Here is a 14,984-nt window from a genome sequence, read left to right as displayed (position 1 = left end):
GGGAAACTAAAAAAAAAAAATTGCTTAAAAAGAGCCCAATGCGAACGTTAAGCGAGGGGAAAGCAATGTGAACAAGGCCGAAAAGTGCTTGAGAAACGTTGCTCTATGTGAGTGTTCTCACATGAGCGATGAGCTTTCTTTCCAACCACAAATGCAGCTCCTGCTCCACTTCCTGATCATTTGCGCTTCAGTGCAAGGCATAGTGAAACCGCAAAGTGCTTGAAAAAGCGCTTTGAAAAGCGATTTGGTGAGCGCTTTTAAAAAAAAAAAATTACATTACTATTGATCAGTTCCAGGTCAAAGAGTTCACTTCCTGATTGTCGTCAGGAAGGAAAGGAAAAAAAAAAAAAAAAAGACAAACAAAAGCGCTTAGAACGCAAGTCACTCTGAAAACGCTTACAAAAGCAATCAGCACTTACTAATGTGCACAAGGCCTTAAACTGTAACGTTAGGCAACTGTAATTGTAAAGTTGCTATTTCTCCATGGCTTCTAGGATTGTCTGGCCACGCTTTGGGGTGGGGGAGGCGTAAGGAGCAGAGTCCTGCTGACACAAACAAACTACTGCCAAGCGGATGCGTGCAAGTCAGCAGACAAGGCCAGCTAACACCAAAAACTGACTGCACTTAATGTTGAACGCTGCCAGCAATGCGGTCTTCAGCTGTCACAGAGAGGTTCCTAAAAGCCCCATCATAGCGATGCGTAATATGTCGGGCGATTTATAAATACAATAAATAAATGGATGAATGATTCAGGAGACAAACAGAAGTACCCCATCAGCTACCACCATGGCCTGTCCACAATGCCCCCTCATTTCACCCATCAGAACCCAGTTGTCAGAAACATATTTCTTCTATTACCAGGATGCCCTGATCAGAATCAGATTTATTTCGCCAAGTGCGGCAGTTGCCACACCCGGAATTGTTTGTGGTACACATCGGCATAGAGCATAGTACAAAGCGGCAAAAACATAGTAGTGCAACGCATGCAATGACGAACAGACAAAGACATTAAAACAACTTAGTGCAAGTAAAACATGTGCAGACAAAAGAATTTAAGGTATTGTAGTGCAATACTACGCGCGGAACCTCGGAAAAAGTACATATTTATTTAGGCCTGGGTCACAGATGTGCTATTTAGTTTTTCTATGTGTGTGACTTGAGTTCAGAAGGCACACTGCTTGGGGGAAAAAAAGAGTTCCTGTGCCTGGAGGTTTTGGTGGAGATAGCCCTGTAACGATGGTCCGAGCGCATGCGGTTGAAGAAGCGGCTGCCGGGATGGTGCGGGCCATTAGTGATCCTGTATGCCCTTGTTTTCAGTCTGGATGCGTGGAGGAGGTCCAGAGGTGGCAGGGGTGAACCAATGATTCTTTCCGCTGCATTGATTACTCTTTGTAGTCTGTACCTGTCACTCGTGGTGGCTCCCCCATACCAAACGATGATGGATGAGCACAGGATTGACTCGATGGTGGCAGTGTAGAAGCTTGATAAAAGTTCCTGCGGCATACCAAACTTCCTGAGTTGTCTTAGGAAGAACAGCCGTTGCTGCGCCTTCTTTTGGCATTTAGTGGTGTTTTCACTCCATCTCAAGTCGTTGGTGATGGTGGTGCCCAGAAACCGAACACTTGATACTCTGGTGACTTCAGTGCCTTCGATGAATTCCGGGCTGAGTGGGGAGGGGCATTTCCTGAAGTCGATAACCAACTCAACTGTCTTTGCAGCGTTTAGGACAAGCATGTTGTCCTTACACCAGTTGCAGATTTGCTCAATCTCACTGCAGTAGGTGCGTTCGTCCTCTCCACTGATGAGACCAAGGATGGTGGTGTCGTCCGCAAATTTAATTACCTTAACGCGGTCAGCGGTTGAGGTGCATCTGTTTGTATACAGGGAAAACAGGATCGGAGACAGTACACAGCCTTGGGGGGCGCCAGTATTTGTGGTCCTCATTTGGGAGAGGCAGCTACCAAGTTTGACCTGTTGCATCCTGTTTGTAAGGAAGTCCTTGATCCAGGTGCAGAGATTTCCATCAAGCCCAAGTTGCGCTAAGTTGTTGCACAGGATTTTCGGGCAGATCGTATTGAAAGCAGAGCTAAAGTCTAGGAAGAGGATCCTGGCGTAGGTATTGGGTCTGTCCAGATGTTCCATAATGTATGCCAGACTGATGTTAATGGCATCCTCTACGGACCTGTTTGCCCTGTATGCAAATTGAAGTGGATCTAGGAGAGTGTTGGTGGAGTTTTTCAGATGGGTGAGGACTAGTTTTTCAAGGATCTTCATGACAGTTGAGGTAAGGGCCACGGGTCTGTAGTTGTTGAGATCCGTGACACCTGGTTTTTTGGGTAGTGGAATGATGGTGGACCTTTTAAGGCAGGAGGGTACTTTGTCAGCCGACAGGGAATTCTGAAAAATGGAGGTCAGCACCGGGGCTAGCTGGCTAGCGCAAGATCTAAGGCACATGGATGACACGCCGTCTGGGCCAGAGGCTTTCCTAGGATTAAGTTTCCGGAGGTGCCTGAGTACATCTGACACCTGGACCACAGCTGGTTCTGGGAGGGCACTACCAGTACTAGGAGATCTGAGCAGCATCAGTTGGTACCATATTTAATAACATCAGAAACTGAAAGTGCAAAATTCTCCTGCTGTGGATACCCAACTGCCTTTAAGCACCAACAGCTAACACCTACCTCTTGCTATACATGACTACCTCTCTCCAATGGGCAACCACCCGCTTGTTAAAAGGAACCAGAGGTGTCAGACTTAGGGAAGCTGCCATATTTATTCCAGCAGTGGCCACTTAACACACAAAATCAGCAGATACTTACCTGCCACCTTAAATTGGCATTTGTTGCCAAACTATACTCCCGAGTAGCTACTCTAATTTGAAATGTAAATGATACAGCTGTGACCGTAGGGGACCGGGAGTAAACGTACCAAGAAGCCAATGTGTACCATTCGCACGTTGTGTACCACATCACTCCCGCACTTCCTCTTTCCGGCTTCAAGGAGGAAGCATGGGAGTGTCATGGATTGCAACCTATGACGCGAATAGGAGTAGCTGCTCAGAAGACACGCGGCCTCCTGGCCGTAATAGCAGCATAGGGGGCGATATTGTGGCCGGGAACGCAAAGAATCACTCGCGTTCCCATGCCTGGCCAAACCAGAAGTGGTCGCTGGCGAGGACGGGAGGATCTCCGAAACACGGCGAGGGCACCGATTGGCTGCAGGGGGCCCCAGGTGAGTAAATGTCATTTTTTTTTTTGCCAGACTTAAAAAAGAATACCCAAGGTGAAAATAAACTAATGACATGAACAATTGCATCTATCCTCCTCCTAAAAATGACTTGTTAAGATATTCCACAGTTTTATTTTATATTTGAATCTACTGTTTAAGCGTTTACTATTTTGTTTTTGCTCAATGACATTCATTGAAGTATGCCAGAGCTAAAATCTATGAACTATTGACTATCTCTGTCTTGCTCTCAGAAGCCAATTTCTTATCAGTGAGGGCCACACTGTAGTCTGGCCCAGTCCTGACTCAGACAGGAACTGCCACTTACATACCTGATGTTTAACTCTTTCAGGCAAAGAAAAAAAGGAACACAGCATAGTTATGTGTGTGCTAGGCACTGTACATACACATGTCCATCTCATCATGTCACCTTGGGTATCCTTTAAGCTATGTATTGTGCCAAACCCAATTCCGGGCAGGATCCATTCATGCTTGGCACAATAAAATGATTCTGATTCACTGAGCTCTGACCTCCAGCTATGTCTTTACCCCTTTACCTGCAGACTTGCCACCTCTCATAAACACTGACCAATATCTCCCTCCTTCCCTGAATGGAATATGCCTTCAAGCCCCGATGTTTTGGATGCCTAGCCAATCAGGGGAACCCATCTCTTTCAGTGAGCATTTACTTCTACCACCTTCCGTTTCAAAAGAACCCTGAAGCCTATGAGCACAGACACTCCAGCACTGTCCACTTAACCTCCTTAGCGGTTATCCCGAGTCAGGCTCGGCGTGGAAATCCGCAGCTCAGAGCGGTAATCCCGAGCCTGAGTGAGTTATATGCAGGAGCTGCTGCAGATCTCTCTGTAGTATATTTTTTTTTTCTTGTTTTTAGGGTCTAAAAGCTTGTAAAAAAAAAATTGCACGGCTCTTAGACCCTAAATCTGGAAATGATCATAACGCCAGGGGGGTTAATTAGATAAATATCTGGTACTTTAGCTGGACTCATTTCATTTCAATTGACCTCTGCCTCCTTTGATGAAATACTACCGTCCAAAATGAGAATGATCTTATCTGGCTATCTGCCTCTTTACATAAACAGAGGCCGGTATCTATTCCGCCACTGACTGGGACCTGCCATGATGAACACACAAATATATACATCTTTAACTATCACTTCCCATACGCTCATAGCAGCGTCTGCGTCTCAGCTGGACAGAAACTTCCCCTATCATGATGGGCATCCTCCAGAGTGCCCCTACCTTTACTCTTGCATGGGAGCCCTCCACAGACCACCTGCCCCCACTCCTGCCACAGAACCCTCCAAGGGGCCCCTGCCGCTACTCCTGCCACCACAACCCTCCACAGACCACCTGCCCCCACTCCTGCCACAGAACCCTCCAAGGGGCCCCTGCCCCTACTCCTGCCACCACAACCCTCCACAGACCACCTGCCCCCACTCCTGCCACAGAACCCTCCAAGGGGCCCCTGCCGCTACTCCTGCCACCACAACCCTCCACAGACCACCTGCCCCCACTCCTGCCACAGAACCCTCCAAGGGGCCCCTGCCCCTACTCCCGCCACCACAACCCTTCACAGACCACCTGCCCCCACTCCTGCCGCAGAATCCTACACAGACCACCTGCCCCCACTCCTGCCACAGAACTCTTCAAGGGGCCCCTGCCGCTACTCCTGCCACCACAACCCTTCACAGACCACCTGCCCCCACTCCTGCCACAGAACCCTCCACAGACCACCTGCCCCCACTCCTGCCACAAAACCCTCCAAGGGGCCCCTGCCGCTACTCCTGCCACCACAACCCTCCACAGACCACCTGCCCCCACTCCTGCCACAGAATCCTCCACAGACCACCTGCCCCCACTCCTGCCACAAAACCCTCCAAGGGGCCCCTGCCGCTACTCCTGCCACCACAACCGTCCACAGACCACCTGCCCCCACTCCTGCCACAGAACCCTCCAAGGGGCCCCTGCCCCTACTCCTGCCCCTACAACCCTCCACAGACCACCTGCCCTCACTCCTGCCCCCACAACCTTCTATAGGCGCCTGCCCCTACTCCTGCCACAGAACCCTCCAAGGGGCCCCTGCCCCTACTCCTGCCACTAACCCTCCACAGACCACCTGCCCTCACTCCTGCCCCCACAACCTTCCATAGGCGCCTGTCCTCACTCCTGCCACAGAACCCTCTAAGGGGCCCCTGCCCCTACTCCTGCCACTACAACCCTCCACAGACCACCTGCCCCCACTCCTGCCACGGGAACCCTGCCCCTAAAACTCTTCATGGGCCCCTACAACCCTCCATGGGCCCCTGCCCCTCTGCTGCCCTCACCTCCTGTCGGTCCTTGACGAAGTAGCTGCCGCTGGAGCCCTGGTAGATCCTCTCGGGGAAGATGCCGCGCTCTATGGCGCCCTCTGCGCTCCTCACCACGCCGGAGAATTCGGGCTCGTCGGGGAAGCAGTTGTGGTAGCGGGAGGTGGAGCGCTCCAGCAGCGGCTGCCTCTCTCTCTCGCTGGGGGAGCCGGGAGGGGACGGGCCGCTCTGCGGGACTCGCACCACCACACCGGGCAGCCCGGGGAAGCGGGAGGGCGGGCTGCTGTGCCCCGGAGACACCAGCGGGCTGCTCTCATCCATACCGGCCGGGGAGACGGGCGACAACTGACAGGCAGCTGACTCACAGCGACCGCCACACGCTTCCGGGACAGCGCGGCCAATGGGAACACGGGAGGGACGGGACCTACTGGCCCCGCCCACTGTCAGTGCTGAACTGAACTCCCATCTACTAGCTAGCAGCAACAGGGGAGGGGCGTGTCCTCCTGACCCGCCTACTGTCAGGGCTAAACTCCCATCTACCAGTCAGCAGCAACAGTGGAGGGGCGTGACCTGCCGACCCCGCCCACTGGCAGGGCTGAACTCCCGTCTACTACACAGCAGCAACAAGGGAGAGGCGTGACCTCCTGACCCCGCCCACTGTCAGAGCTGAACTCCCGTCTACTGGTCAGCAGCAAGAAGAGAGGGGCGTGACCTGCCGACCCCGCCCACTGTCAATACCAAATGTCCCTTATCTAACCAGGCCCAGCAACGAAGGGAGGGGCGTGTCCTCCTGACCCCGCCCACTTTCAATACAGCACGTGTAAAGGCGTGTCCTTCTGACCCCGCCTACTGCCAGAGCTTAGCGCCCCTCTACTAACCAGCAACGAGAAGAGGCGTATCCTGCTGATCCCCCCCAATGCCAGAACTAAACTAACCACGGGGAGAGGCGTGTCCTGCTGTCTCCGCCCTCTGTCAATACCAAACGCTAATTTACAAAACAGCAACGAGGAGAGGCGTGCCCAAACTGACCTCGCCCACTGCCAGAGCCGACCGCCCATTTACTAACTAGAAAAGAAGAGAGGCGCGCCCTGCTGACTCTTCCCACTGCAATAACTTACGCCCCTTTAACCCCCCCCCCCAAAAAAAAAAACAGGGAGAGGCGTGTACCACTGACCCCGCCCACTTGAAATACCGAACGCCCCTATACTAACCAACAACAACTAACAGAGGCGTGTCCTGCTGACCCCGCCCACTACCAGAGCTGACCGCCCCTCTACTGACCAGCTGTCTTGCTGACCCCGCCCACTGTCTCTGCTGGGCGCTCCTCTACCCATGGGAGCTGTTACCGCATGCAGTGACAGCTCTGTAGCATTGTATGACGTCACCTCTATGCTGCGCATAGGCGCCTCCTCCTCATAATATTCCATAAGGCGTAATGCGGAAATGAAGCCACACAAAAGCTTTGCCCACTTTCACAATGGCCGCCGCCCTCACGCTGCTTCCTCATGACGTCACAGTACAGTCTCCTGATTCTAATAGGAATGGAAAGAGAAGGAGAATAATTCACAGGTCATGTTATAGACGCAGCAGAATGCAGAGAGCCGCTATCAGGCGCGTCACTGCGCAATACACGGCTACAGGAGAGGAAGGTTTGCCCGAAGTCAAAATGGCGGCGCCAGCTCTTACTCTAACGGTAAAAAAAGCACATACAAGCTAGCCAGTGATGATCACTGTTGTCCTAGCAACGGGCTCGACAGACGGTGGCCGGAGGGGAGCGATGAGCTGAGGGTCCAGGGCTGGGAGCCGAGCCGGAGGAGAGAGGAGCACACAGGTAGGTGATGGGGGAGCAGCAGGGTGAGGAGCACACAGGTAGGTGATGGGTGAGCAGGGGGAGGAGCACACAGGTAGGTGATGGGGGAGGAGCACACAGGTAGGTGATGGGGAGCAGGGAGAGGAGCACACAGGTAGGTGATGGGGGAGCAGCAGGGAGAGGAGCACACAGGTAGGTGATGGGGGAGCAGCAGGGAGAGGAGCACACAGGTAGGTGATGGGGGAGCAGGGGGAGGAGCACACAGGTAGGTGATGGGGGAGCAGCAGGGAGAGGAGCACACAGGTAGGTGATGGGGGAGCAGCAGGGAGAGGAGCACACAGGTAGGTGATGGGGAGCAGGGAGAGGCGCACACAGGTAGGTGATGGGGGAGCAGCAGGGAGAGGAGCACACAGGTAGGTGATGGGGGGGGGAGCAGGGAGAGGAGCACACAGGTAGGTGATGGGGGAGCAGCAGGGAGAGGAGCACACAGGTAGGTGATGGGGAAGCAGCAGGGAGAGGAGCACACAGGTAGGTGATGGGGGAGCAGCAGGGAGAGAAGCACACAGGTAGGTGATGGGGAGGAGCACACAGGTAGGTGATGGGGGGAGCAGCAGGGGGAGGAGCACACAGGTAGGTGATGGGGGAGCAGGCAGAGAAGCACACAGGTAGGTGATGGGGGGAGCAGCAGGGAGAGGAGCACACAGGTAGGTGATGGGGGAGCAGCAGGGAGAGGAGCACACAGGTAGGTGATGGGGGAGCAGGCAGAGGAGCACACAGGTAGGTGATGGGGGGCAGCAGGGAGAGGAGCACACAGGTAGGTGATGGGGGAGCAGCAGGGAGAGGAGCACACAGGTAGGTGATGGGGGAGCAGCAGGGAGAGGAGCACACAGGTAGGTGACGGGGGAGCAGCAGGGAGAGGAGCACACAGGTAGGTGATGGGGGGAGCAGCAATATGACTTCCCTGTTTGTCCCCAAATCCAGCCCTATCTTGGGGTCCCCATGCCTGATTCCACCTTATTTATCTGATCTTATCTGATATTTACGGGTATATTCTCATTACTGACTTATTATTCTTTTTTGTTAATTTATTGTCACATCTTTTAATTACAATGGGTTATTTGTATCTTCTATCTATAAAGCACCTTTAGCGCAGTACAACTAATAATACAGTGTGCCAGTGACAAACTTACCACTGTAGATGGTCAGTGCATAAAATAATTCCTGGTTGTGTGCAGCTTGGCATTGGACCAATCAAAGTTACAAAGAAATGCATTTGATTGGTCCTCTTCCAAGTAATGTAAAAGGGGCCTAAAAGGTAACCTTTGTGTTGTCCTCAGTAGTTGGCCTGGTTGCGTAGCGTTATTAGTCTGCCCCTCTGTGGGTTGGTGTATGGGGGTGGGGGGTCAGTATTGGAGAGGCGGAGTCGGCTGCTTTGTTCAATGCTTTTACTATTATTAAGACAAGTGGTGTCCTGGGAATAGCCGGCAATCCCATGCTGACATCATTCTCGGCCAGAAGGCTGCACAATGCATTAGGCAATTAAATCATCTGATCCCGTTCAGACGTAATCACACTCTGGTACCTCCATGTATGCAGCAACGTCTCTTGTCAAATCATTAGAGGTATCGTGGTGTTTTACTTTTAACAACTTCACCCAGTTTCTTCGGTTGGTCGTGTTATTTGGCAGTGCCAGTTGCACCTGATCTCATCTGAATCCATCATTCACACTTTCCGTGACTTGTAGCTGTACGGTATGTCTGGCATGTCACTCCACCGGCATCCTGTCATTCATTCCATTATGTTTACAGCGTCGTAACCCATCCAATGACTTCCCAGAGCGGCCATTAATGTGATGGGGGAATATATCTCGGAAGTCTTCATGTTGTTTGTGAGGTTATTATAACGTCACGTGTTTATATCACTTTACGTTATTGTAATATATATATATTATATGAGCTGTGATGTTTCTGTGTTATGTCATGACGTCAAATGATAGGAATTATCAAAAATTAACGTACGTGATAATGAATTGTATGTGTAGCACAGCTAAGAAGAAGAACATTAGTAGCAAAGATATGAGTTTCATATTGTTTTCCAGTACAGGAAGAGTTTAAAATAAAAAAATCAGCTGTTATCGGTGCAAAAGAGCTTCTCTGAACGATTCAACCCAACTGGGTAAAATACAGTCCTGTTTTCCGAAGCACTAAAACAGCCAATAAACAGTGAGAGACAGCTTGGGATAAGGTTCTACTGCAGGAAAGTTTAAAGGGTCAAATACAATGTGCTTTGTTTAAAGCACCCCTATCAGGAAAAACTGTACGTTTTAAAATACATGAAAACACATACAAATAAGAAGTACCGTATTTTTTTTTCTTCCAGACTAAAATGTGCCATAAATGTATTATTTTCCTATGTAGCTGCATCTTACAGTAGATAATAGAAATCTGACAGAACCGACAGGTTTTGGACTAGCCCATCTCCTCATGGGGGGTTCTCAGGGTTTTCTCTATTTTCAAAAGCACTTAGTGAATGGCAGTTGCACCATCCAACTGCCAAAGAAGTGTGCGGTCAGCAGGGAGGCTTTATAAAGGATAAAGGCCATGCTGAGAATCCCCCATGAAGAGATGGACTAGTCCAAAACCTGTCAGTAATGTCGCATTTCTACTACTTACTGTAAGTGGCAGCCACATAGGAGAAAGGTAATTTATGGCTCGTTTTACTCTGGAAGAAACATGCTTCTAATTTGAATGTGTTTACATGTATAAATTTTACAGTTTTTCAGGATCGTGGTCCTTTAAAAGGAAATAATTATGGCAGCCTCCATATCCCTCTCACTTCAAGGGCGCTTTTAGAAACTTTGACTTCCCCATCTCTAGGGATTTATCCAGCCCTGATATAAACGCATAATAGCTGTGACAATTAATTGGATACAGCATGTCACGAGCACAGACATGTGATGAACCTCCTATGGAAATGGCCTTATAAATTCCTGACGTGCAGTTCAGATTAATCAGCCAGTAATGGTATAAGTGGTGTAACTATGTCACTGGTCACTCAAAGGGTAAGAAGCGGGCCGAGGAGGAAGGCGTGGAAGGGATCTGAGGGTGATTGTCCAGGGACATTGCTGGGCTGAGGAGGGAGGTGTGGAAGGGATCTGAGGGTGATTGTCCAGGGACATTGCTGGGCTGAGAAGGAAGGCATGGAAGGGATCTGAGGGTGATTGTCCAGGGACATTGCTGGGCTGAGAAGGAAGGCGTGGAAGGGATCTGAGGGTTAATGTCCAGGGACATCGCTGGGCTGAGAAGAGAGGCGTGGAAGGGATCTGAGGGCGATTGTCCAGGGACATTGCTGGGCTGAGAAGGGAGGCATGGATGGAATCTGAGGGTAATTGTCCAGGGACATTGCTGTGCTGAGAAGGGAGGTGTGGATGGAATCTGAGGGTGATTGTCCAGGGACATTGCTGGGCTGAGGAGTGAGGCGTGGATGGAATCTGAGAGTAATTGTCCAGGGACATTGCTGGGCTGAGGAGTGAGGCGTGGAAGGAATCTGAGGGTAATTGTCCAGGGACATCGCTGGGCTGAGAAGGGAGGCGTGGAAGGGATCTGAGGGCGATTGTCCAGGGACATTGCTGGGCTGAGAAGGGAGGCGTGGATGGAATCTGAGGGTAATTGTCCAGGGACATTGCTGGGCTGAGAAGGGAGGTGTGGATGGAATCTGAGGGTGATTGTCCAGGGACATTGCTGGGCTGAGGAGTAAGGTGTGGATGGAATCTGAGGGTAATTGTCCAGGGACATTGCTGGGCTGAGGAGTGAGGCGTGGAAGGAATCTGAGGGTTAATGTCCAGGGACATTGCTGGGCTGAGGAGTGAGGCGTGGAAGGAATCTGAGGGTTAATGTCCAGGGACATTGCTGGGCTGAGGAGTGAGGTGTGGATTGAATCTGAGGGTAATTGTACAGGGACATTGCTGGGCTGAGAAGGGAGGCGTGGATGGAATCTAAGGGTGATTGTCCAGGGACATTGCTGGGCTAAGAAGGGAGGTGTGGAAGGAATCTGAGGGTAATTGTCCAGGGACATCGCTGGGCTGAGGAGTGAGGTGTGGATGGAATCTGAGGGTAATTGTCCAGGGACATTCCTGGGCTGAGAAGGGAGGTGTGGAAGGAATCTGAGGGTGATTGTCCAGGGACATTGCTGGGCTGAGAAGGGAGGCGTGGAAGGAATCAGAGGGTGATTGTCCAAGGACATTGCTGGGCTGAGAAGGGAGGTGTGAAAGGGATCTGAGGGTGATTGTCCAGGGACATTGCTGGGCTGAGAAGGGAGGCGTGGAAGGAATCTGAGGGTGATTGTCCAAGGACATTGCTGGGCTGAGAAGGGAGGTGTGAAAGGGATCTGAGGGTGATTGTCCAGGGACATTGCTGGGCTGAGAAGGGAGGCGTGGAAGAGATCTGAGGGTGATTGTCCAGGGACATTGCTGGGCTGAGAAGGGAGGCGTGGAAGAGATCTGAGGGCGATTGTCCAGGGACATTGCTGGGCTGAGAAGGGAGGTGTGGAAGGGATCTGAGGGTGATTGTCCAGGGACATTGCTGGGCTGAGGAGTGAGGCGTGGAAGGAATCTGAGGGTGATTGTCCAGGGACATTGCTGGGCTGAGAAGGGAGACGTGGAAGGATTCTGAGGGTTAATGTCCAGGGACATTGCTGGGCATATTTCGGGCGGTTTCCTTGCTGTCTTTGTGTTGTGCGGATGTCAGGCTGGGGAATATGAATTTTTCATGCACTGAAATGCATTTTTGCTGCTCCTGTCAAAGCACATTAGAAAGGCAAATACACCCACCGTTCACAACAAGACATTTGCATGACGGTATCAGTTCACACTGTATGCAAACAGCCATGTAAATCTGTATTCATGTAAGCGCTCGGAGGGCGAAGAAGCGTGCAGAAATCGGGGGCGGCTTCCTGCTGCTGTAGTAATGGAGGTTCCCTATGGGTGGATTTACCCAAAATGTCACACTTTAAATATTGAGAGTAGCAGCCATTAAATAAGCCCGCTTCATTGTATTTCTAGCAAAATTCTTCCCTTACAAAAATGTTTCCGGTTAGGACTCCGGCGAGTCAGGAACAAAGTAATCTACAGCTGGATGGTACACACCTTCAATTATGATTGGCCAATGACTGACCAATTTTCCACCTTCATGAGAGCCAACACATTTGGAATACGTTACTATTAACAGATTGTGTAGGCAAGCTCTCATTCTTCATGGAGGTCGTAAAATTGGTTCATTATGGCCAATCAAAATTAAATGTGTGAACCAGGCTTTACTTTGTAAGATTAAAGTGCACATTTAAGTTCAAACATGTTTTAACCAAAGACCCACTCTTGCCACAGCACCACCACACCTCCAGCCACTCCCCTACCACACCTCCAGGCATTCCCTCACCACCCCTCCAGCCACTCCCCTACCACACCTCCAGTAACACCCCTAACACACCTCCAGGCATTCCCTCACCACACCTCCAGTAACACCCCTACCACACCTCCAGTAACACCCCTACCACACCTCCAGCCACTCCCCTACCACACCTCCAGCCACTCCCCTACCACACCTCCAGTAACACCCCTAACACACCTCCAGGCATTCCCTCACCACACCTGCGGCCACTCTCCTACCACACCTCTAGTAACACCCCTACTACACCTCCAGGCATTCCCTCACCACACCTCCAGCCACTCCCCTACCACACCTCCAGGCATTCCCTCACCACACCTCCAGTAACACCCTTACCACACCTCCAGGCATTCTCTCACCACACCTCCAGCCACTCCCCTGCCACACCTTCAGTTACATCCCCTATCCAGCCACTTCCTTACCACACCTCCAGCCACTTCCTTACCACACCTCCAGGCATTCCCTCACCACACCTCTAGCTACTCCCCTACCACACCTCCAGGCATTCACTCACCACACCTGCAGCTACTCCCCTGCCACACCTCCAGACATTCCCTCACCACACCTCCAGGCACTCCCTCACCACACCTCCAGCCACTCCCCTGCCACACCTCCAGCAACATCCCTACCACACCTCCAGGCATTCCCTCACCACACCTCCAGCCACTCCCCTACCACACCTCCAGGCATTCCCTCACCACACCTCCAGCCACTCCCCTGCCACACCTCCAGGCATTCCCTCACCATACCTCCAGGCATTCCCTCACCACACCTCCAACCACTCCCCTGCCACACCTCCAGGCAATTCCTCACCACACCTCCAGCCACTCCCCTGCCACACCTCCAGGCATTCCCTCACCACACCTCCAGCCACTCCCCTGCCACACCTCCAGGCATTCCCTCACCACACCTCCAGCTACTCCCCTACCACACCTCCAGGCATTCCCTCACCACACCTCCAGCTACTCCCCTACCACACCTCCAGGCATTCCCTCACCACACCTCCAGCTACTCCCCTACCACACCTCCAGGCATTCCCTCACCACACCAGCAGCTACTCCCCTACCACACCTCCAGTAACACCCCTAACACACCTCCAGGCATTCCCTCACCACACCTCCAGGCATTCCCTCACCACACCTCCAGCCACTCCCCTGCCACAGCTCCAGGCATTCCCTCACCACACCTCCAGCTACTCCCCTAACACACCTCCAGGCATTCCCTCACCACACCAGCAGCTACTCCCCTACCACACCTCCAGTAACACCCCTAACACACCTCCAGGCATTCCCTCACCACACCTCCAGGCATTCCCTCACCACACCTCCAGCCACTCCCCTGCCACACCTCCAGGCATTCCCCACCACACCTCCAAGCATTCCCTCACCACACCTCCAGCCACTCCCTGCTGCCAGTCCATTTCCCCAGAGCAGAGAGCTGCAGATCGGAGCCATGTTTTCACACATGGCCATTCACGCTGAGTTTGTCTGTGGCATTTGCACAACATGGGCAGGCAGGTGGACACATTGCCATTCTCCCCTAAGTGTAGGGATCCTGTAGTGGGCTTGCAGAGCGGTGCAACGTACCTGTGCTATACGGATATGCTGCCACTCCGACACGTGGCAACCAACACGCTGCACTGCCATTGGCCGAGGTGGTCGGAGAATCTCGCAGCGTGTGAACGGCGGTCCTTGAGGTCCATTGTTCCCCTCTGTTTCATCATAGCCGGCACCCCCCATCCTGCCTCCATTCCTTGCAGACACAAAACACATCGCTCGGCTATTCTCCAGTCTGTAGAGCGTTACCCCCTGGGATGGACTGTCATTGGCCGAGGTGGTCGGAGACTCTTGCGTGTGAACGACGGTCTTTGAGGTCCATTGTTCCCCTCCGCTGCATCATTCCTGGCACCTCCTCCACCCCGCCTCCATTCCTCGCAGACACAGAGTACATCGATTGGCTATTGCCCAGTCTGTAGAGCGTCACCCACTGGGATGGACTGTCAGTGGCCAAGGCGGTCTGAGAGTCTTGCGGCGGTCCTCGAGGTCCATTGTTCCCCTCCCGACACCCTCACCCTGCCTCCATTCCTCACAGAATACATCGCTCGGTCATTGCCCAGTCTGTAGAGCGTCATGTGGATCGTTACTACAGTCTGTAGAGCGTCACAACCCGTGATGGACTT

General features: G+C 52.2%; 2 protein-coding genes across 2 annotated transcripts in view; one reads left to right on the top strand and one right to left on the bottom strand.

Moving 5' to 3' along the window:
- The window catches only part of PI4K2A (phosphatidylinositol 4-kinase type 2 alpha), a 58,368-nt gene extending 52,396 nt beyond the window's left edge, over positions 1-5,972 (bottom strand). The window contains exon 1 of the mRNA XM_068255110.1: positions 5,573-5,972. Within this exon, the coding sequence (XP_068111211.1) occupies positions 5,573-5,875 (303 nt within the window). The 5' untranslated portion in view covers positions 5,876-5,972. The remainder of the gene's footprint in view (positions 1-5,572) is intronic.
- A 965-nt stretch (positions 5,973-6,937) lies between these two features.
- Positions 6,938-14,984, top strand: part of MORN4 (MORN repeat containing 4) — a 34,167-nt gene continuing 26,120 nt past the window's right edge. The window contains exon 1 of the mRNA XM_068255565.1: positions 6,938-7,385. The gene's annotated coding sequence lies outside the window, so the exon portion shown is untranslated. The remainder of the gene's footprint in view (positions 7,386-14,984) is intronic.

This window comes from Hyperolius riggenbachi, chromosome 10, assembly GCF_040937935.1.
Source record: "Hyperolius riggenbachi isolate aHypRig1 chromosome 10, aHypRig1.pri, whole genome shotgun sequence".
Taxonomy (NCBI): Eukaryota; Metazoa; Chordata; class Amphibia; order Anura; family Hyperoliidae; genus Hyperolius; species Hyperolius riggenbachi.
This window is presented reverse-complemented; position numbering and strand designations above follow the sequence as displayed.